Source organism: Lineus longissimus, chromosome 18, assembly GCF_910592395.1.
Source record: "Lineus longissimus chromosome 18, tnLinLong1.2, whole genome shotgun sequence".
NCBI lineage: Eukaryota > Metazoa > Nemertea > Pilidiophora > Heteronemertea > Lineidae > Lineus > Lineus longissimus.
This window is the reverse complement of record NC_088325.1, coordinates 10,622,032-10,644,801: the sequence shown is the minus strand read 5'-3', so window position 1 is coordinate 10,644,801 and position 22,770 is coordinate 10,622,032. Positions and strand designations below refer to the sequence as shown.

The 22,770-nt window shown below is 41.6% G+C and overlaps 2 protein-coding genes across 2 annotated transcripts; both read right to left on the bottom strand.

The window, feature by feature from the left end:
• Positions 1-7,279: 7,279 nt before the first annotated feature.
• LOC135502222 (ficolin-2-like) lies at positions 7,280-11,951 on the bottom strand. Its single transcript, XM_064794879.1, has 4 exons — positions 11,628-11,951; positions 9,724-9,757; positions 8,808-8,972; positions 7,280-7,713 (listed from the first exon to the last, which is right to left on the bottom strand). The coding sequence occupies exons 1-4, from the start codon at positions 11,949-11,951 to the stop codon at positions 7,280-7,282; spliced, it is 957 nt and encodes a 318-aa protein (XP_064650949.1).
• Positions 11,952-14,385: 2,434 nt separating this feature from the next.
• LOC135502375 (angiopoietin-2-like) lies at positions 14,386-19,301 on the bottom strand. The gene is made up of 4 exons (XM_064795163.1): positions 18,798-19,301; positions 17,021-17,054; positions 15,965-16,132; positions 14,386-15,058 (listed from the first exon to the last, which is right to left on the bottom strand). The coding sequence occupies exons 1-4, from the start codon at positions 19,122-19,124 to the stop codon at positions 14,625-14,627; spliced, it is 963 nt and encodes a 320-aa protein (XP_064651233.1). The 5' UTR covers positions 19,125-19,301; the 3' UTR covers positions 14,386-14,624.
• Positions 19,302-22,770: the final 3,469 nt, after the last annotated feature.

Genomic DNA, 22,770 nt, shown 5'->3' with positions numbered 1-22,770 from the left:
CTACCCAGTATCCTTGTGTACCACTTACTACATATCGTAGTCCTCAAGTTATAGAGATTCGTATTTTGTAAGAAGGTTTCGCAAGCAGTTGCTGAAAGATAGGACGAAATATTGAAAGTGCCGGTAACAGCCACGGGTCGTGAGTAAAACGGGTGGGGTATGGTGACGCTGCCAACAAAAATTTAAAGAGAGCCAGTCGTGGCACAAAATCTTTATTTAGACTAGCTGAACGCAGTAAAAATAACAAAATTGGTGCTATATGACAGACATAGTCCAGTGATTTAGCCGGTGTTATACCCAGGGAGTTCAAAAGCCTGCTTTAGACGATTCGGATGGAACTTTGACACTTGAGGTTAAAGAAAGCACACTACAATGTTGTCAGATATTTTCAATGGTTCGAAAATTGATTCACTTACCGATGTTGGAGTCATTATAGGGCCTCACACCATTCCATCCAAGCCTCGCGCTCAGGCATTCCGAGAGGGTTGCATTAAACGTAAACATCGCGCAAGTCGTGTCCCAGGCGCACTGCATCGCACAAGTCATTATATTCATCTCACTCGTCTGAGAGAGGTTCCCGATGTTGACTGGGTCGAAACTGTCCCCTGGTGATAGGAGGAAAACATCACTCGCACAAAACACCACTGAACACCCGAGCAGCGATATCAGACTCAAATCTCGAACGTCCATTTGTTATATTCTGTCACTATCGTTTGGAATGGGAGCACGATCAGTAAACTGTTCGTGTATTGACAAATTGTGGGAGACGTCATTGTTCCCTGCGCATGCAGTGTAATAGACAATGCCTGTGACAGACAATGCTTTGAAGTGCTGTGTGATTGATTATTCATTTTAGGTTTACCTGTTTTAGAAGTTTCTACTGTTTTGAAACTTTAGCCTGCTTCACTTTCTTTTGTCAGTTCATTTAGTGGTGATGTTGTGCGCACGTTAATATTTGTTGACTTAAATAGAAGGAAGAAAAAAAGAAATTTTTATTAATGTTAATGTTTAACAACATTAATGTATGCGCCCTGATGTGACGTCAGGAGGTCTTGTGAAGTGAAGAATATATGTGTTGTGTCGTATTTGTGTCGTCATGTAGTTTTATCAGCGAATTATCACTCGTCAAAATCGCCCGTACGCAAATGACCCCCTGAAGTCTCCCCCCCCCCCAGATGCAGCGTACGTACTCTATGACCCCGCCTAACTGTCCATAACAAACAATACATAAACAGCCATTTTTTGAAACGCTCTGTATAAAACCAGTCTAGAGGTAATGATTTTCTTGCCCGAAATGCTGACCTTGTCTATAGCATGACGAGATCACGATGTGAAAACCCGCAAAACTACATTTACTACATTTAATACAGATTATGGAAATGATGTCCATCATAAATACCAGATGATCAAATATGCATTTCGTAACGATTCCTCGCTGGCAAAAAATTGGCCTCGTAAAAATGTTAAAAAGAGGGACAAAAATGCCCTGTTCTGCATGGACTCATCACTTCCTCCCTTCTAAACTATAGGTCTTCGACCCCCGCCGGGTTGAATAAAGGGGGCGAAGCTACTGTTCGACCCGAGACTGTTCGAGACCAATTGCATTTCTCCGATTCAGTTTTCATCGTTGGACCGTCGTTGAAAAGTATAAATCTGTCATCTGTTCTTTTAACACCGTTCACACCAAAGTTCATGTATAAGCACCTTTAACATTGCGGTTATGGAGAGAGTTTCGTAACGTGTATATTCATTTTTGTGAACGCATATTGGACCATGCATATTGGGTCTGCGGATTAGTACATTGTACATGTGCACCGCGTACACAAGGGCACAGTGCATTCGGCATCTCTTTCGGCCCTCTTTAAAGAAAAGTCACCCGGGAAGAGGTGTCGCAAATCATTTATAGATTTCTGAAGAAACTGAAAACCATGGCCACCGAAGACTCATCTACTTCTGGAAACAAAAGCGCTCCGAGAGCGAAAACCCTGATTTTGACCAAATCTGGTGACGTTGTAGATGACCCAGATGACGATACTACAGCGGAGGACTCCAACAAAAACTCAACGTAAGTGTGAGATTCGGAGATTGGCAGGTTTCGGAACCCCAAAGACCGACGATGTACGAACGCCGAAGGTCTGTCGTGTCATCAAGCCTTGTGCTAATTCATTTACGCGACACTCGTAAATCATCTTTAATAGTCTGTACGAGAAATCGGGGAAACTTTCGAAAAAGTCGTGAATAAAGTACATTTACATTCGTAGCTCTTCGTAAGGGTTGCGAAACCTGGCCATTATCACCGATATCGCCATTACCGAGTTTCCGCAAATCTCACGAATATGAATTGCGAATTACGAACTTATAATTACAGAGGAACTCGCGTTCCATTTTTCAGTCTGTTGCATCTGGTGTTGTGTATTAGAAGTTAATGCTTTCGTCCAGTTCCGGTCTTATTAAAAAACGGAGGCTGCGACAATGTAGACTACAGAGTAACGACTCGGCCACTTCGTCACCACGAATTCAAACTAGCTGTGTCTAAGACATTACAATCGATTCGTGAAAGAACTTTGGATCCCGAGTGACCCTTCTAAGGGTAACGGACGTTGATAAGCTTAGAAACCAATGATCTTGTGGTCTCTTTCTCGGATAGATAGTAATTCGTGAGATTAGCGGTAACACCATCGCGGTTAGGAAACAAGCTGAAGAGCAATCCCCACCAGCACGTTGACACCCCAATTGTGCGCCTCTGTAAAGCCACTGAGAAGAAGCCGTTGGGAAAAGTCCTCAGACAGATCTAGGTTATTTTGTCCTTGTAAATAGCATATAGAACCTTTCATCGTCCACAGGACCTTCTTGTTAAACCATATCTATTCATTTAACATTTCGAACAAGAAAAAATGGTTATAGTTGACAATTAGCGTTTTATTTTATTGGGGGGGGGGGGGGGGGCAGAAAAGGTATAGTAAGGACACCAATTCACTGGACTTCGTCGTCATGTAAGAAGTCACCGCGTGTATATGGAGGTATTCGAATATTTTTGGCCTTTGTGATTTATTTTGCTTGGCGGAAACACGAAACACCACCACCTTTTTGCTTTTTTGCTGAAAGTTTATTCCTATAAATCGCTTGCAGGACCCTGACAGTCGCCCTCCTGACGACCAATGTGTCACAGCTTCGTCAGTTGATTTACTCAAAAGAGAAATACTTCCCTTCGATGTGGGAGGTGCTTTTAGCGCTGATCTCCTTCTCAATGTTGCTGCAGATCGTCCTCGGGTCGATTCTTATTTATCTGGTAACTATTTTGTATCATTTGCTTTGTGTACACCAGTATACACTCTAGACTCGCCGGTCATGGTCCCTTGTTAATGATTGGCCCACACTTGTTGGTCTTGAGGCTGTGGTAAGTTGATAGACAGTGGTTGGCATTGGGAATGAACTGATCACCTGTGACCAACCACTAATAGATCTTTCAATGGTTATGGCGTTTCTCTGTCTATTGGCCTAGGTCATTGACAACAAATCATCAATAAAAGAAATCGCATTGATAAGAAAGTGAAATATATAAGGGCCTGCCATCCTGCGCTATAGATTTATAAAATAATCGTGCATCCAGAATATCGATGATATGAATTTTGTCTTGAAAAATGGAGCCTCAAATGTTTCATACATTATTTCACAATACCATCATAAAGTAGAAACTCTGGGAAAGTGTTTGAAAACGGTTTAATGCAAAACGCAGAACGAAGTAGGTCCTTTAGCGTCAAGCACTTTTCAAACTAATCCTAATGCTTCTAGAACATAATGGTAGATTGTTTTAGGCCAAAATAATTCCCAGCAAATTTTATTAACCCTTTTTGCTATTTAACACCCTGTATCTATTGCAGCAAAATGCGAGGATTTTCTACAAAAAGAAGCTCCTGTACCAGGATTGGGACGCCCCGGACTCAGATGACCCCAACTTCAAAGACAAAAAAGAGAGACTACTGCGGTTGGTGAAGCACTACATGCATATCATGGATGCCACAGGGTTCATCTCTATGGCCTTGGTTGTCCTCAATCTCACCATTACGGCACTAATCAACCATTGATTACGAGCCTTCTCGGTCATGCGTTCTAGTTGAAGAGATCAAGGTGTGTCATTGCTTTGCAATCTTATATTGTCATCATCGTCGTCGTCTTCGTCGTCGCCACCAGCGCCACCACCACCACCACCACAGTTGCGCAGCAGAGTGCGAGAAGCTTCCTAAAGTTAACCATAATATTCTGGGCCAGGTCTTTAATTTGGTTGCTGTGTTAGCTATACTGTCTGCGTCCATCTCCTAGCAGTGATTGGGTGTAAAGTATCCGCATGTGGCCTGGACGTCTCCTGCCATGCGTTGGCTTAAGGAATTGATAACGAACTGGAGTGTTGGTTGTCTCACCAAAACCGCGAGGGAAGAGCTAAAATGTGGACCAAAATTTAGGCGTAGCCGAGATTTGGGCCAACATTTTAGCTCCACCGAGTGGTTTTGGTGAGACAATCAATACCGCCAGTTAGATAACGAATATATAATGTGGTTTTAAATACTTTTTGACGGCTTTCATATTGTGCTCCAGCCCAAGCGATTATGGTTGGCTAACCCTCCCTTAAGGAGTTTTTCAAACGCTCAAAGACCTGTTTTTCAAATAGCTTGGTTGTTCCTTATCTTATTGGTTTTTACTTAGCAATAAATTATGATCTAGTATCTGCTTCAAAGCTATTGTTGTTCCAGTTGTAATGCCAGGTTGTTTTTGTTTGAAACGTCCGAATTGGTCTTCAGTGTAGCTATAATGACTTTCTTCAGACGTTCTCCAATACACATTCATTCCAGTAAGTATTTTCATTTCGTTGCGAGAGGTTTTTTTAAGGGTTTCCGGCCCTGCCATGTCTGCGGGTAGATAGACAAGCACCTCCCTCCACAGTGTGATAGATGGGCATTGCCCTCGAAGAATGGTGGCGTTTCATTAGCTATACACCGACGGTAAACAACATCATCACACCAATTACTTCCATCACAAATCACCATACGCACAGTGAATGGTCAATTCAAAAATAACACAGGGCATGCACCTGTTTTCGTTTGGTAATGATGATCCCTAAAAATAACACTGGGATAGTCTGCCCATCCTCGAAGCAGCTCCACGCACGAGCGTCACATAGCAAATTCATTCTCCGTGGGCGCTGTAGGCCACTAAATTGTGTACGGCTGGACCACTGGTCTTAATCGAGGACACACATAGGCTCGATGTACAGCAGATTGGAGACTATGCGGGCAACATTTGACCTGGCGGTGTTTTGACGTATCCTGACGTCAGCACTCCGCAGTCATGTTTGCCTTTACGTGTATATTTACGCAATGCATGCGTTAGCAAAATATTGGAAATGTGAAAATTATACAAATGATATGAAAATGATATTCATCCCCAACACAGCTGAACATTTTTTGAACGAACGGCGTGGACCTTTAACTAACTCCGTACATGAGATAACTCGTGATCCAATTAAATGATATGAATATAAATTTTCCTGAATCTGCATAAAGGCTTTTATCTAGCTGGTATTCTCGCCAGTGTGCGAACTACTCGACAACTTCTCCTGACTCGGACATCGTCAGAAAAAAATCATTTTTAAGACATAAAGGGAGGGAGAATTTCAATACATGTAGTTTCATCGTACGGTACACTAAGCCGCGACCCTTGCGAGAAAATGGCTATTTCTGCCAAAAAGGGGGATTGTATGTCCCCAACAATGACACATCAGCCCAGGATTCAAATTCTAATTCACAGTAAGTACTGAACAGGGTTAAACACACTATTGCGAGAAATTATTTTCTGTCATATTTTTCTTTTTTTACGAAGTGCGCATAATGTTTATTCAACTGCCATCTACTGTCACAAAAAATTACCGTTACGGTGTGTATCTATACATGAACCAACTTGGAACTACATGTATTTTCTATTGCCAGCGCGATACAAATTTGAAAATAACTGTTGATAAATCGACTTAGAACTATTTTGTATTGTGTTTTTTTTTATTTTACATTGTGCCACCATTTCATTACGTTTGGTTTTACATTTTACCACAAATGTGTAGACCAGCGCAGGCCCGCCGCACTGCAAGTGTAAAAGGTATAAGAACAAGCCCTGTGTGGCATTACGTCCTCCAAATTAAGATAGGACTTTGTCTGCTTGTTTTGGGTAGTCATTTCCTCTTGCGGTAAGCCCGTATTTCATACCGGTAAACCGATACTACTTTCCACTGTGATGTTCCTTCTTACAGAAGTCTAACAATCGCCCTCCTGACGTCGAATGCATCCCAGCTACGGCAACTGATCTACTCTAGATATCTGTACATGCCCTCAATGTGGTGTTGATGACGCTGATAATACTCTCAATAGTTCTACAGGTTTTCGTTGGAATGGTTCTTCTTTGGATAGTAAGTAATCTTTGGCCCAGAAGTGATTGGCTTGGTCAGAATTGCCTTTTGTTCCTTTAGATGCGAATCGAACTTATTCCGAGGTTGATTGCATTGAACTAACTGGAAACCGATAGGACATATCTCAGCGCCATGGCTGAATATTGGTAAAAGTTAAGGTATTTATTTTGGGAGTTCTTCAAGATCAAAAGTATTGTGTCACCTCACTTTGAGCGACTCAGTGAAACTATAATTGGATTTACCGTTATATTGGTCTCAGAATGAAATTCACTCAATATCTATTGCAGAATAACGCGAAGGTCCTTTACAATAAGAAGATGCTGTTTCAAGAGTTTAGTGCCCCTCAGCCTGCTGACCCACATTTCGAAGAGAAAATGGAACAGCGATTCAAGAAAGTAAGAGGCTACATGCGCATCATGAACTCAATCGGGTGCCTATCGATGAGTTTGGTTGTTATCAATCTTGTTATTACGGCACTAGTTACAGTTGACGACCAAGTGCCTGGCCGCCAAGTAACCTTTACACCTGACTCAACGCCCAGAAGAGTAACATTCACAGCTAGAGGGATTTCAAAATGAAGTGAGATGACACATTGATTCATTTGCTGCATAGAAATGCCGGCCGAATGGGCATGTTTTGCACGGCAAGAGCACTGGTTTTATTGTTTACAACCAACTTTCAGGCATTTTTCTAAAGCCAGTCACATTATGGTAAATGCCTGTGTGACTCGAATAAACACATTACTTGACATTTCAATAATGAGGCCATGGTTTAATTTACACGATGCCTGCAGCTGTCATTTTGTCCATTTTGATCTGCATTCTTTCCCTACAATACGATAGGTAGTATCTTCATCACAACTCTGACAATTTTCAATCCATAATTTTGAAGTGTTATAATCCTAATACAGTGCGCATTGTAAAGATTACACTCCACGCCGTAGACTCCATTCAAGTTGGCTTGGTAACAATTCGAGTACCACCAGCCCCCTCTATATTTCTTTGCACAGCTATGCCCTGGACGATCCCGATCTTTCGTAGAAAAGCTCAAATTAAGAGCGTAGCCATACAGCGCAGTGTTGGTAAGAAAGTCGCCGGTTGTTCCGCCATCGTAGACCGCGTCGACCATCGTGTAACTCTGCGCCTCGTTTGCGACGGAGAACCCTGAGAATTGTGCCCAGTACTCCGTCCCATTGTCCGATGTGACTATTACTTTTAATATACACGGAAACAGCGTGGTCAAGTGGTGAATTTTGTCGTTACCTTAAGTAGAAAGAATCAAAGTATCATGAGAGATTGGAGTGGATGACACGTTTTGTATCCATTTATGGCGTAAATTGGCTGGACTGTGGCGGAGGGGGGCGGATGACCAGCCTACCTCTTGCAACTACTTATTATATACTACAAAAGTCAGGCTGGAGAATCAGTAGCCTATGTGAAGCAACTTCGAATGGTAAATATGGGTGCTTATTGCGTAGGATGTCTGCATCTGAATGCAAGTCTATTCTAAAGTATGAACTGTCATGATAAAGCAAAAGGGAAGAACTTGTTTGCTTGGTTATCGAACTCCGGAAAAACTTGTCAACACCTTTACATGTATTTGTTCGAAGTTACTTTCGATACAAAGGCTATTGATTCGCCTGGTGGCTTCAGCTTGCGAAGTCATTTCCAGGGTGAAAAATATCTGACGACACGCAGACATAATCGCACCGTTGGCTCCCTTGGTATTGTGATGCAATGACTATTTGTCGGGTGAAAAACATTGAATTTTTAAAACTATTTAGAACAGAAAAAAAACGAAAGTGAAGACAATGACATACAAATTTAATCTAGGGGTACCAAGCCAGATTTCACCTGTTGGTAATCAGAGCCAAACACCGTTTAAAGGCTGCCCAATCCTGCTCAGTGGAAGTCCACTGAGACATCCGGGCGAGACTATATGACCAACCTGTGATCCTCAAAAGAAACATCAATGTTGTTACCATCCATTTTGACTTCTCAGCTTCAACTTACCAAGCTAGTGTTCTCCTGTCGGCGAGCCAAATCCCTGTTTGTAGGCAGCCCAATCCTGCTCGAAGTCCACAGAGCCGTCCTTGCGTCTTTGTGTGACCAGCCAATGGTCCTCACAAGAAATATTAATGTTGTCACCATCTTCTTTTACTTATTCGCTTCAACTTACCAAGCCAGAGTTCTCCTGTCGGTGAGCCAAATCCCTGTTTGTAGACAGCCCAATCCTGCTCGAAGTCCACTGCTCGAAGTCCACTGCCGTCCTTGCGTCTTTGTGTGACCAGCCATTGGTCCTCACAAGAAATATTAATGTTGTCACCATCTTCTTTTACTTATTCGCTTCAACTTACCAAGCCAGAGTTCTCCTGACGGTGAGCCAAATCCCTGTTTGTAGGCAGCCCAATCCTGCTCGAAGTCCACAGAGCCGTCCTTGCGTCTTTGAATGACCAGCCAGTTATTATCGCAAGGGATCGCAACAGATTTGCCGTTGATGGTCACTGATTTGACGCCGGTGCCTGTTGAAATAATCAACATCATGTGAGCTCAATGCCAAAAAACGTAACTTCTGAAGCTTCATTTCACAGCGGTATTTCCTACCGAGGCGGAGGATACTCCCCTGAGAATAACACCTCCAAGTGCAGAACGAACGCTATGAAGAAGAAGAACAACAACAAGACAAAGGAAGTAGTAACGTAGACATTAATCTAAAATCGGGTTGAGTCTTCTTTTTGCCCAAATAACATCGATGCCTTAAACGTTAGAAATGTGCACCTGGGACAAATGCAGTTAATGAAATGTCAGTTCTTATACCTATAGCATTTTATACGGTACAGTTGTACTGTCTCAAAGCATTATCAATCATTCCCAAGCCTAATCTAAAAACGCTTCCAACGTGGAGTGCACATACTGCGCTCAAAAAATGGCCGCTTCTGGCAACTAGACAAGTTTGAAGTTCACGCGTTGGGGACATGCCGTGCATCCAGTGTCCGGGACAAGTCTGTCGCCACGCCCGGGGAGTCCATCGCACTGGCCAGTGAGACCTGAGGTTCACGATCGCTGATCGTGCTGGCTGGTTTTCTGTTTAGCGCGATGCATGTTGTAAACCAGGTGCGTACTTTACACTGAGGAGTCGATTCCTTTTGGACACGAGGCCAGGCATTAAGTGTGCAAATATTGTCCCAATATAACCTTATAATAATGATATCATTATAACCCAATACTAATCCCCTGTTCTAGAAAAGTGACAAAGTAAAATGCACGACTCACCTTTGGCCAAACCTGCACAATAGGAAAACCGAGCCTGTAAAGAGTCAGCAAGGGAACTAATCAAACCGGAAATATTTATATTTTAAAGGGCGACTATAGCCAGGAGCCAGACAGGTCAGAATAGTATGTAGTTACAGTCGGCGATAGGGGTCTTTCCTATTTCTTAAATCATCGAAACTATTTCACTTGTACATGTACATGGATGAGATAACTAATTATTGCTGTGTCAAACACAACCAGTACCTAACGCTGCATTGTAGTCACTTAGAGACTACCGATGTGAACTCATACTCCTGCCCAAAGGCCCCATTTAAATTGGAAGGATAATTTAACGGGACAACAAGGATGTGTAAAATGATGGATTTTAATTCAAAAATGGCTTCCCGCAGGGCCGTGATTTCTCTAAATAGTATCAGTAGTAGTTAAAATGTGTTTATTGATAGACTATAGTAGAGCAGAACTTAGTTCTCATCATCATAATCTTATACATGTACATGTAGTATCAAGTATGGATTAATCTCGGAATCGGCGTATGGTGATCGTTTCTGGTAACATACTCCGCCGTGGTAAGTTCATGCCCTTATTGTCCCTTTAACATTGCCAATAACTGAATTAAATCTTCCAATGTTGCCGATTGACCAAGGAATTTTTTTTTCCAAAGTGACTTTTCATAAACTTTGGCAACCAATATCTTAACAATCCAAACTGTTTGTCAATTAATTATTCACAGGTTTATTAGTTTCTGCGTTTATTAGACATTGATTTCACATGGGCTGTTTGAATACAACTTGAAATTACTAGAAATCGCATAAAAAGCATCTTGAGTCATGCTAAAACCTTCATAACCACCACCAGACGTTTCGCAATTATTTATTATTTACAACTTTATCATGTTTGTTGGTCTATCTTGTTATCAGTCATTGATTTCGCATGGGCTGTTTTGTAAACAACTTGTAAGGAATCGAATTCGCATAAAAACGTTTTTAGTCTTGCTAAAAAAACTGTTAAAAACACGCAGAGATGTTCCTCATTTCATCATTTAGAATCATTTACAATCTAGCGAACACAAGGACATTTCCAGGCCCGTCAACTGAAACTATGTTTTTTTGTCTGCGGATGGTGAAAATATACATGGCTTTTCTTGAGCCACCTTGTAGAATGAATTGAGAGTTGACCATAGAAACTACGATTCTGGCTGGAACTTGTAATTCTAAATGAATTAGAATTCTTTCAAAACAAAGTGAATGCCAGTTTCAAGGGTGGGAGTCTCCCCTTTGTTTTCTAAAACACAGCTTTCCATGTTTTAAATGGGCACTCACTTCATTTCAAAGTTCTAATTGCTTTAGGAATTCAAGTTCTAGCCTGTGTGGTCAACCCAGAATTATAGAGCAAAACAGATACACATGCACTCGAAACAGATAAGAATTAAACGTTATCAACATTTAAAAAATCGATACCAAGAAAGTTTTTATATTTATTGCTTAAAACTGGAGCTCATTGATTGGTATAAGATAAGAGAAATCATTGTTTTTGTGCAAAATGATCCAGCGGTCATGCCTTTTATCTCAAATATCTTACCCCGGGGTGGACATTTTCTTTTCTATATTCTAGGAATATGTATACCGAGAGGCCAATAGTTTTAACTTTTGGGATCAGTTTGAAACAGGGTGCTCAAGGTAATTTTATTTTGCTCTTTGGATACTTTCAATTAGTGATATATTAATTATATTTTTTGGCTTTTTTCGTCCGGGCAGTTGACTGCGATAATATTGGTGAAAACATACTGTGATTCAAGCTGTAATCAGTGCGTCGATTAAGAGTAGCGAATGATTTACAGGTGTTCGTTTACTGTTGCCCGAGCCTGTACACGTACATAAGAGGGAACTATGTTGTGGTAAACTTACCTCTGTGGCTCTTGATACGGCCACAAATGTACTGAATCCAAGAGCATTCTCCGTTTTCCCAGCTATTGCATTGATATAGCTTAGCAGAACACATAACCGATCCTTAACAAAGTCCGGAAAATGTTGAAAATTCACCGCAACACAATTAGAATTACTGAGGCAAACCTGGCAACATTCGATCAAGCTGTCCACACGTATTGCACCCCCAGCCACAGGTAAACCAGAGAGGGTTTCACCCTTTTCTGTGACAAGCCTAAAATGACCTGATGATTGTCCTTTTGCAAGTACGAAGAAAATGTAAGTCAAAGTTATCCGAAAATGCATTGTCATTTCTTTCGCTTCTACTGTCAGGCAGGCCTACATGGACGTAAAAGTCGATCTGTCTTTTCTAGAAGAAATGTGGAGTCCAAGTCAGCCGGTTTAAGTATAAAATAAGAGTATTCAGTTGAAACGGCAGCCAGTTTAATCCAGTGCTTTTGTGAAGGGAAAGTATCAACGAAAATCCAGTTACCGCATTAATTACTATTACTTAATAACAAAGATCTTTAGTTAAACTCCATTTCTGTGTCCTTCAAACGGGTTCGAGTATCTTTTATCCGGTTGAAATCCTATTGGTATAAAAGCTAGAACAGCCTTTCGTGCCAAGTCATAGCGCCTCCGCCAATTCCAGACGCAAGGGTGGATTGTAGCTACGGTAGCGATCGACCACCCAAATAATATCGAGATCTTGCAGGGAGGCGAGTGGTTTTACCAGGCGGCAAGCTAGCAGATAAGTCAAGTTAAATCGCATTTATAAAATGGTTACCTAAGAGGAGACCTAGTTTACTCTTACCATCATACGGTTCCACTGTAGCAGTGAACGACGAATCCTGGAAAACTTCATGAATTGTTGGATTTAGTTGAAATTGCATTCAGTTGGTCAAAATTGCATTCAGTTGGTCAAAAATGCATTCAATTGGTCGGAATAGCATTCAATTGGTCGGAATTGCTTCTATTTGTCGGAATTCCATTTAATTGGTCGGAATTGCATTCAATGGGTCAAAATTGCATTCAGTCGGTCAAAAGTGCTTTTGGTGTATAGTATGGCCCTATGAAACTGTATGATTGCGAATGCCATATCTCAAACGTCCGGCCTGACGAAATCCATTCAGGAAGAGAGAAAGATATGTGTTTAGGAAAATTTCATTTGTTATATCCGGTTAAAATTGTATTTAGTTCTTCCAGTCATTTGTTATATGTAGCTAAAATTGCATTCAGTTGGTCAAAAGTTATCCAGAATAATTGTATTTGCTCTGTTTTGGTACAGTGGAACCGTAGAGCTCTTTCATAGAATATATATTCCATCTGATTTATCGAGCGAAAACTGTAATCAGTTTGTCAGAAATAATTCTGTTGTATTTCGGCCCAATGGAATTATAAGATTACAGGATTCACGTCTAGAGACTGTTACGAGAGTCTTGCCTGATAGAACCATTCACAGCAATTACCTTTTACCAACAGAACTTGTCGAACGATAACTTCGTTCCCAAATGGCAGTATTAATCTCCTAACTGTACAACAGTGTAGTGCGAGCACAGTCCAGAGCTGAAGGTACGAGGTTCATCCAATATTGCAAAGGATGAAATTGGTGAATGATCCAGTCAATGTGTGATGGGTTGTGTACTAGTTCAACTACGGACCTTCTAGGAGTTCTAGATAGAGGACGTTGCGGTATTTCTCCTCAAAACTCACAAAACAAATGGGCAGTGACTCTACGCCTTTCGAGCATACCATGCCAGTGAATCATGGACCAGATGTTTACGCAACAACCAATCTCACGCACTTTAAAAACACCATTTATGGCTTGGTTCCTTCACAAAGTTCAGTTTTGCACAGATCACGGTGGTCGTTTTGCACACGGTGCGCTTTATGACTGTTCCGGTCTTTTCTGAAAAGTTCGGAAATTTCCGAAGATGATGGAAAATGGCGCCAATTGACCAGAGTTAACGCAACCAGGAACTCCGTGTTGGCTAGTCCAGGTAACCTCGACCCTATCCGCCGCGCAGCGGAAGGTCCAGGAGGCCTCGTTTATTTACCTGAGGCGAGCGTACATTTTCAGTGCACACAGTGGATGCACTGTCATACCGAGCGCTCTAGTATTGCAGATTATTCACTTGGATCGAGGTTACCCATCCTACAGAAAAACACGTGACCGGTCACCGGAAGCTTTCGCCCCCAAATCGAGTTCATGACGAGTTCATTGCCGTCAAGTACCAATCTCTGTAATGAGTGAATGGAGGAGACTGGTGAAAGAGTGTATGTGTTAGTGACAATGCCTGGAACGGTTGCGTGGGAGAAAATTTGGTTCGTGGTATGGTAGAGGGGTGTATTGTCACAGTCCTCTGTGTTGACCGTGATAACCCGCTCATGGCCCCAGAACCCCTAAATTTGTCTGCAAACATCTACCCCGACGGCATAATAAAGGTGCACGTGCTAATGGCCACATGTCGGCACAGCTAGAACTATCAATCCCTCCGTCGAACCCGTTTATTAATCTAGCGACTCGGGAAAATCGGGCTATTGTCACCACTTTCTTCCGCGCCAGAAGACATTGTCAAAAAAAACGACCACTGTAGCGAGAAATACAGACATTTTCTACTTATAGGATCCTTGCCTCACTTGACAGTAGTGGAGAGGCTACTAGAATACGATAGAGACCGAAGTTAGTCATGTTCGTGAAGTTAAATAGCTTTAATATTATGCTAACAAGTGACGGCGCATGGTGACAAGCATGGGTCACTCCCCATACTGGAAAGCTGCCTTGTCTGCCTGTGTGTCAAAGGACGGAAGGTTTTAGATGGCAGCACTTTAATAGTCGCCAAAAAATTTTACCGGGTGACGATTTTGCCGGAAAACATCACTTTATCTATGCCTATCACGTTTATGAATTGACATGACATTTTAGTTTTTACGAATCATAAAGTGTGACTGGAAGAGGCAGAAAAAACGCAGTCATCTTCACAGAGGTAGCTTAGGCAGGATCTTCATAACAACTTTGACAATATTCAGTCCATATCTTTGTAGCGGCACAATCTTAATGCAATAAGTCTTATCTTTATCACACTCCACGCCGTAAACTCCATTCAAGTTGGCTTGGTAGCAATTCGAATACCACCAGCCCCCTCTATACCTTTTCACACATGCTTCATTTGTATCACGATCTTTTGTTGAAAAGCCAACACCAAGAGCCCCGCCGTAGACAGCCGTATCGGTGAAGAAATCTCCCGTCGTCCCGTTATCATAGACCGCGTCCGCCATTTCGTACTTTCGCGCCTCCGCAGCGATAGAGAACCGCTTGTATTGTGCCCAGTACTCCGTCCCGTTCTCCACTGTGACAACCACTTTTAAGGTACATGGATACATCCTCGTCAGGGAGTGAATGTACTCATTACCTGTAAGTAGGATTATAGCGATTGAATCAATATGAATATGGCGCCAGAGCTTTGGATTCGACAGAGCCAACACTGGCCGGCTGACCTTCTTAAAACGGGTAAGTGCCGTGGCAGAGTCGAACGCGTCCGACTTGTGAGTTCAGAGGCACAGACAGTTCCACTCGGTACATTCAACTGATCTGAAATGGCCAAGTGAAGCCGCAGTTGTATGTGCGCTCCTTGGTTTCTGCAACGATGTTTCAAGATCAGGTCAGTAGTGACACAATACCTGCTGGTCACCAAGCCGAAATAGCTCGAGTTACATTGCACTTTCAAAAAAAGGAATGATATCAACTGGATATCGTGTTTCGCTTTCGGTATTCCAAACTTATTCGAGTATGTGCAAATTCACGTGTAAATCGAGACACGTTAACCACGCCGGAGAAGTAGCAACCTGACTGTCTCCAGCGATCTTTTATATGCTGTAGGCAGCCCAATCCTGGTCGAAGTTCACAGGGCCATCATTGCGTCCTTTGTCTGATCAGCCAGTGATCCTCACAGGAAACATCGATTTTGGCTCATTTGCTTCAACTTACCAAGCCAGAGTTCTTCTGTCGGTGAGCCAAATCCCTGTTTATAGGCAGCCAAATCCTGCTCGAAGTCCACAGAGCCGTCCTTGCGTCTTTGTGTGACCAGCCAATGATCCTCACAAGAAACATTAATGTTGTTACATCTTCTTTTACTTATTCGCTTCAACTTACCAAGCCAGAGTTCTCCTGTCGGTGAGCCAAATCCCTGTTTATAGGCAGCCAAATCCTGCTCGAAGTCCACAGAGCCGTCCTTGCGTCTTTGTGTGACCAGCCAATGATTCTCACAAGAAACATTAATGTTGTTACCATCTTTTTTTACTTATTCGCTTCAACTTACCAAGCCAGAGTTCTCCTGTCGGTGAGCCAAATCCCTGTTTGTAGGCAGCCCAATCCTGCTCGAAGTCCACAGAGCCGTCCTTGCGTCTTTGTATGACCAGCCAGTGATCCTCACAAGAAATAGGGACATCTTTGCCACTAATGGTAATCCTAGCGTTGTGGTTGTTACCTGTCAATGGTCAATATTCATAGGAAAGGGATAGGATTTCAAGCTGCACTCTTAGTAATAAAGATTTTTTAGCTTTTGAAAAACCTTTTTAAATGGTTTTATAGCCAACATAGATATGCACCACGCACAGGTTTGTCACAATCTCAGAAAATATTTGGGGGTTTTCATTTTACCATTAAAAAGCGATCAATGCCTTCATTCGTTTCCTCCACCGTTTTAGCGATAAATAATGAGCTAACAAAAAACACTTAAGTATGATATATCGGCGTATTTCATTTAGCAAATGTCACTGTCCTTTTATTGGGCCGCTGTGTGTGAAAGCAACTTGGCCGCTTTCGTCGAAGCTTGATTTTTCCTAAATCTAATTTTGAGACCAAAGATTTGTTTTTCCATTTCAGTGAGTTTTTCCATTTCAATAATGCTTTCGACATTTTCTCCGCTGTACTGCTTACTTTCGGATGAATTTCGATGAAATCCTCAGGGAATTTTTTTAGTTTGTTTAAAAAAATGTAAGTGTATCTTCAAATGTGCCAAGTTTGATTAACAAATATTTATCAGAAAAACTCGGTCCCTGACCAGACCCAAACCATTGTCAAAGAACTTCAATGAAGAAAAAAAATTAACTTGATTGGCAAATCTCCAACTTGGAAATTGTGTTGGGTCCAAAAATTTGATTTTAGAAAAAACTAACTTGTAGAAGTCGGCCCAGTAGTTTTCGCACAGCGGCCCAAAAGGACAGTGACATTTACAAATGAAAGATCCGTGTTTTGTAAAGGCCATTGTTTATCTCCAAGACGATAGAAGAAAACAATAATTGCATTGATAGATTTACTTATGAAGCCGACCCTTGTAAATTCGCAAAATATGTCGAATTAACGAACAGCTTACCTTTGTCCGAACTAGTGCAGTAGGAAAACTTCTCCTGTAATAACAAGCCATCAGAAAGTAATTATTAATCATAAAAATTTGAAATAGTCGTTAGGCTATCCTAGTCTACTCATTCCAACAGCGCATGCAAGACCCATGTCCAATAATAAACACAGAAGCTTATCAGCTATGAATAAATAATTAGCCAACATCAGACAGTGTTTCGATAAGAGACAAGTGTCCTCACAAGGCTCAATGAGTAAATGTCAATATCCTGGTCGAATCGATGGTTTATGCCTGTTTCGCCTATTCCTGTTTCGCCTATTCCTGTTTCGCCTACTTTCCAGTACCCCTACAATAAATCGACTCTCCCACGGGGAACCTTAGGGATGCATGTCCATTTTATGGGGAAAATGTGAGGGGACAATTGGATGATGTTAACGATGTGATGACAATTTGACTAATCAAATGCCATCAACTTTGTTATGCCATGACCGTTTTGAAAGAGTCACCTTGAAAGCGGGGACAGTCCGGGACTTATTTGACCATAGGCGAATGGACCATAGGACCATACTGACACACAGTAAAAACTAATAGATTAAGTAGAGTAAAGCAGTCGTTTATTTTATGAAAACTGAATTCATGAGTTTTTGATAAAAATACATAATATTGTACATTCTCATAATTATTTGATCAAAATCAGCTGTAAAACCCATGTCATAATATACATGTAGGTACAGCACATATAAAGTCAAACAAGGTGGAAAATACATATCATGATATTATGTCAGACAAGGTAACTGATGGCATCAACGTAACTCATTATGTCCCTCTCTCCATTGACGTATTGTTTCAATGCGTACATATGTGGCTCTCCTCGGGTTTGGTCGGTCAGTAAGGGACGGTTCATATTCCTACGTCTGTGGGGAGGTTAGCAATACATTTGAATAGGCGAAACGGGAATTAGGCGAAACAGGAATAGGTGAAACAGGAATAGGCGGAACAGGAATAGGCGAAACAGGAATACACCGAATCGATATTGGCGCACCCCCCCCCCCCCCCCCCAGGTTTATTGTCTTAGTTAATTTTGTCTTTTTATTGTGTCCGTACGTTTAAAACATAGGAATATGTTGACCCTATTTGCCAGTTTTGATGTGTCTGTATCACCAGAGTGCAGTTTCAATATTAATTGAAGACCACGGCCTATCACAAGTGAGAAGGCCTTTTGTGCGGGGCCCTTCAACCGGTCAAATGGCGTCTACATAGAATCAAATTGAAAAATGCTAAGGAACTCAGGTAGCCAAGAGCCGTAGAGAGTAAAAGTCACGAGAGGCCCGCCAAATGTGAAATGCAAGTTCAAATTTTGATGTTGGCTCGGCCACATAGCAACTTTTGACATTATTAACTCGTGACGCGGCAGAAAGTAGCGACTATCAATAGCCATAATTAGCAACAACTCGCAAAACGGGGATCCTTTCAAGACTAGTTGCAGGCTGATGACAGCACAAAGTAAATAACATTTTTTTAAATTAAAAAGTGAAAGTTACCACGTACATGTATGTCCCATTGTAATTGTCCACTTTTCTGGTATTGCCTATAGCACCGATTGTGAAATTTGTTGTTTATCCTTCGAAATAGTAATTCTTAACCATTTTAATGATTGTCTGTTACTTCTTCTTTTACCTAGAACAACTAATTGAAGGTCAGTTTTACTACTTTTAGTGATTGAAATTTCACAATGAGTGCAATAGGAAATATCAGATTAGTTTTTTTACTAATAAACTTCAAGAGTACCTACCTGGTTTAATCTTGAAACTGCAACAAACGTACCAAATCCTGGTCTCTGCTTTTTCCCTGCTACTGCATCAATGTTCTTTAATAGCACGCATTTTCTCTCATTGACACCAACCGAAAAATATTGAAAGTTTACCGCCGCGCATCCAGGTTTACTAAGACATGCCAGACAACATTGAATGTGACTGGTCACAGCAATATCGGCTTCAATTCCTCCCTCGAAAGCTTCATCCTTTTCGGTTACAAGCCTAAAATGTGCTGATGTTTGTCCGTAAGCAAAATAAATGCACATAGTGAAAATGACCAAGATATATTCCGGCATACTTCCCATTTTTGCGATTCGGAGTCAGTTATTCAACACATCGAATTCAATATTGGTAAATAAGCATTTGAGGGGAAATCCTTGAGGTGACCGAATATTCTTGTTTCAAAATTGATGCCCGAGTTTGTCAATCAAATCGAAATTGACCCATTCACATAAATATTCGGCACTTAATCTGTAAAACATGCAAGAGTGATATCGTGTGCAACAGCCTCCATTGGTAATGTAATCAAAAGGCATTTTCGAGAAGCAAAATACAGCGTTGTCAGCATGATCGAGTAATCATATCTGGCGAATACACTGATTACATTAGTTCGCATCGGCTCGCTCAAGTGATGCTAAAATCCCCGCAAATGGGCTATTTGGAGTGTTTTTCTCGGCAAATATGTGTAGTGCCATTAAAAAAATTAGGGTGGTTGATGCTTCCTTGGCTGATTTGTGTTTGAAGCAGTGTTTTGAGAGCCTCAAACTTCTGAAGTGAGCTGAAATTCCATTGACGTCGCAGCCCGGTTTCGGGGCTCCAGATGGGGCGGCACATCAATCATGGCAAGGTAAGTTCATGAAGTTCATGAAGAAAGAGACAGGTTACATTGAACTAACAAATTTATTCAACAATTCTAAAATACCTTGGTACCGTAAAGTCAACTTTTTGCCGATTCCTGGAAGAACGTAGCACCATCTTGTTCTTGACATTTTTTCGTCTGCTCTTTAACGTACGGGGTGACGTGTGCATGGTTTCCACATTTTAGTGCAACCCGAGGGAACTTTGGTAGAGCATCTTGGTTGCGTGTCCAAAACAATCCACTCTCAGAACGAGGCTTATGCATTTTCCATTTAAAAGTTGACTTTACGGTACCAAGGTATTTTAGAATGGATAATCATGGTTTCTGTCGTCAGGTGCTGTACTGTAAAGGTAAAAGATTTCCAATTTCACCTGAATCTATACCTTAACATGAGAAATTACAAGTACTTTCCCTTGTTGGTATCAAGTTAAATTGCATTTAGTCCTTAAACTCAGAAGTCCTTTTGTTAAGTAGACTGTATTCGTACTTTTTTTATATCAAAAGCGACATTCAAAATTGACATTCATCCTGTTTTGGTCAAACGAATATCCAGGTAAAATTGCTGCTTTCGCATCAAAAAAATATCCAGGTATTAAGAGCAGTCAATCATTTAAGAAGAATCAAAAGATATCAAGTCATATCTCATCATCTGCCGCATCCTGAGGAAATCAGGGGTTAATGTTCGCTTCTCCAGCCCTGCACACAGGCCCTTGAGACATTCGCCCTCATTTGGTGAAGTAGCCAGCGCATAAGTAAATGCGCCCAATCAGAGCGTCGCTTACATTTGAGTCTAGGAATTTCAAAATCGATATCCAAAGTCGCATTCATTCTCCACCGCAGTGGACAGTAGTGATAGTAGTCCTACACTATGCTTGAATATTATCGCTGCTGTGGAGAATGACTCGCATTCGATCATGCCGAAAACGAGAGGCAGTGTCTCCTTCGAGGTGCGCACTGCAATCTCGATTCTAAGAGATCTGAGTGCAGTTTTCATTCATACAAATCATAGAAGTACAGTACTAGAACCGGGTTGATAGTTTAATCTCGGTGCTGACTTAAAAGGTGATGTACGCCTGTACTTCTCACCAAATGAGGGCGATTGTCTCAGGGGTTTGTGTGCAGGGTCAGAGAAGCGAACATTAACCCCTGATTTCCTCAGGATGCATCTGCCGTGGCACCAAGGAGGATACCGCGGTGACGTCACGGCTTTTCCAAGATGGCGCTGCATATTGTAAACAAACTCGATCCACGGCCAAGGGAAAATCAAGTCATCAAATAAAGTTAGATTTTTCGCATCAAATCAGAGTTATTAGTACTTTTCTGCTATGAAATAGGTCTTCAGACAATAAGTTATCATTTGAATAATGAATAGTGCTGTTTTGATGGGGAAAAATAGGGTTTTTAAAACAAAATAGCCGGGCACCGATCTTCCAAAATTAGCGATGGTTTCAAAACAGTCTCCCAGATATGGGGCAATTTCTTCATTATCATAATGGGATTTGGAGGCATGTTTACAGATTTTACAAGTTGGAGACCTGTAGGACCTAAAACTCGCATAGATCCCCATAGATCCCCTCTATTTGTCGAGTTAGCGCCCCTGTAAGATCATGCATTTTCGGACACTAGAACGAAATCTTCCTGCGGATATCGCGGTTTCGGTGATGATTTAAGGAGAAATTGACTGTTATTAGAGTTGTATGGGACAGAAATGAGTTCATACTTCATGAATACATGAATATATCATGATATGGGCGGGCTTCTAAGTCAAAATAATAACAAACTCAACTGCATCTCTACCGTGTATCGCGTAGTGCATTGCCTAGTGTATTTCGTAGTGTATTTTAGCGGATACATTATTTCCGCACTTTGGCCACGCCAAACGTCTTTTTTATTCGTGGAAGTTAATCTGCTCTGTAAATTTTATTTTACACAGGAAGAATCCATACCAGGTATTGCAATATTTCATGTCTGTTGGTGTGTTTGTGTACAGGAGCGCACCAGACAGTGAGACGTGGAGATGTGTTCAGTGCTGGTGCTGTCAGTAGATTGAATTTGATTGGCCATAGCGATCAGTAATATGGGATGTGATCACGTGATATGACGTCTCCGCGGTATCCTCCTTGCCGTGGCACCAGGGCCTAGTTGTTCAAAACAAATTTTGTCACTTACGCTGGCGTTAACTTAGCTTGGTGTTATCTCCTTCATACTTACATGTAATGCTTAGTTAAGTTAACGCCAGCGTGGTTTTGAACAACCGAGCCCTGAAATATATCCAGTTGAATCGCATTCAGGGCATTCGCATCGAAATGGTACAAGGTGAAGTGTATTCAGTGTCGTTACATCAAAAGAATATCCAGTTCGGAATCAGTGTCTTCGCATCGAAAAAGGGGCCCAGAAAAAGTGCTTTTACTCGTATTGCATCAAAAATATCCCATTAGTTCGGATTCAGATACAGTGGGTACTCAATCAACTGGTTTTGTGGCATGATTGACTGACATCAGGTTTTCCTCGTCATATTTATGCATTTTAGGACCACAACGGGGTTTCTTCATGAAGTGATGCCCCTGATCTAGGCCTACAGGAAAGTGTTGATGTCCTGGTAGGAACCATGAAAAAGTTGATGCAGATATCCCTGATTTCATGAGCCTGATCATTGTACAATAACCACTGCGCACAACAAGGCTAAAACGTGTACTCATTGTCTGTTAGGCCTATGCTTCACTTGTTATTGTAAACTGTGCTTCTGTAATAGGCCTAGTCCCCTTCTGGGCCCCACTAATCTTGACTTAGTAAATTCTAGCAAAGACCAGTTAATCGAGTACCAACTGTATATCCAGGTTAAGCATTTGTCTCAAAAAGACGTCAAGTTAAATGCATCCAATACCTAGGCAACGGAAATACTGTATACCCAGTGAAATCGCATCGATTCAGTGCATTCGCTTCGCCAAGACATCCAGTTGCATCGCATTCGAAACCTTCGCATCAGCAATAAACTGGATCCAATGCGTTCGCAGCGGAATAAAACAGTGTGTGTTTTGGGGGCAGTAAAAAATAACTCTTCGCTTCTTCATACGCTTTATTTCTGCTGCAAA

Coding starts and splice junctions, on each gene's coding strand:
- LOC135502222 (XM_064794879.1), bottom strand. CDS start 11,951: ATGCATTTTCGGATAACTTTGACTTACATTTTCTTCGTACTTGCAAAA. Junction 9,758..11,627: donor CCGTATCAAGAGCCACAGAG/GTAAGTTTACCA, acceptor GACTCTTTACAG/GCTCGGTTTTCCTATTGTGC. Junction 8,973..9,723: donor TTGTGCAGGTTTGGCCAAAG/GTGAGTCGTGCA, acceptor TTATTTCAACAG/GCACCGGCGTCAAATCAGTG.
- LOC135502375 (XM_064795163.1), bottom strand. CDS start 19,124: ATGGGAAGTATGCCGGAATATATCTTGGTCATTTTCACTATGTGCATT. Junction 17,055..18,797: donor CAGTTTCAAGATTAAACCAG/GTAGGTACTCTT, acceptor TTGTTATTACAG/GAGAAGTTTTCCTACTGCAC. Junction 16,133..17,020: donor CTGCACTAGTTCGGACAAAG/GTAAGCTGTTCG, acceptor GACCATTGACAG/GTAACAACCACAACGCTAGG.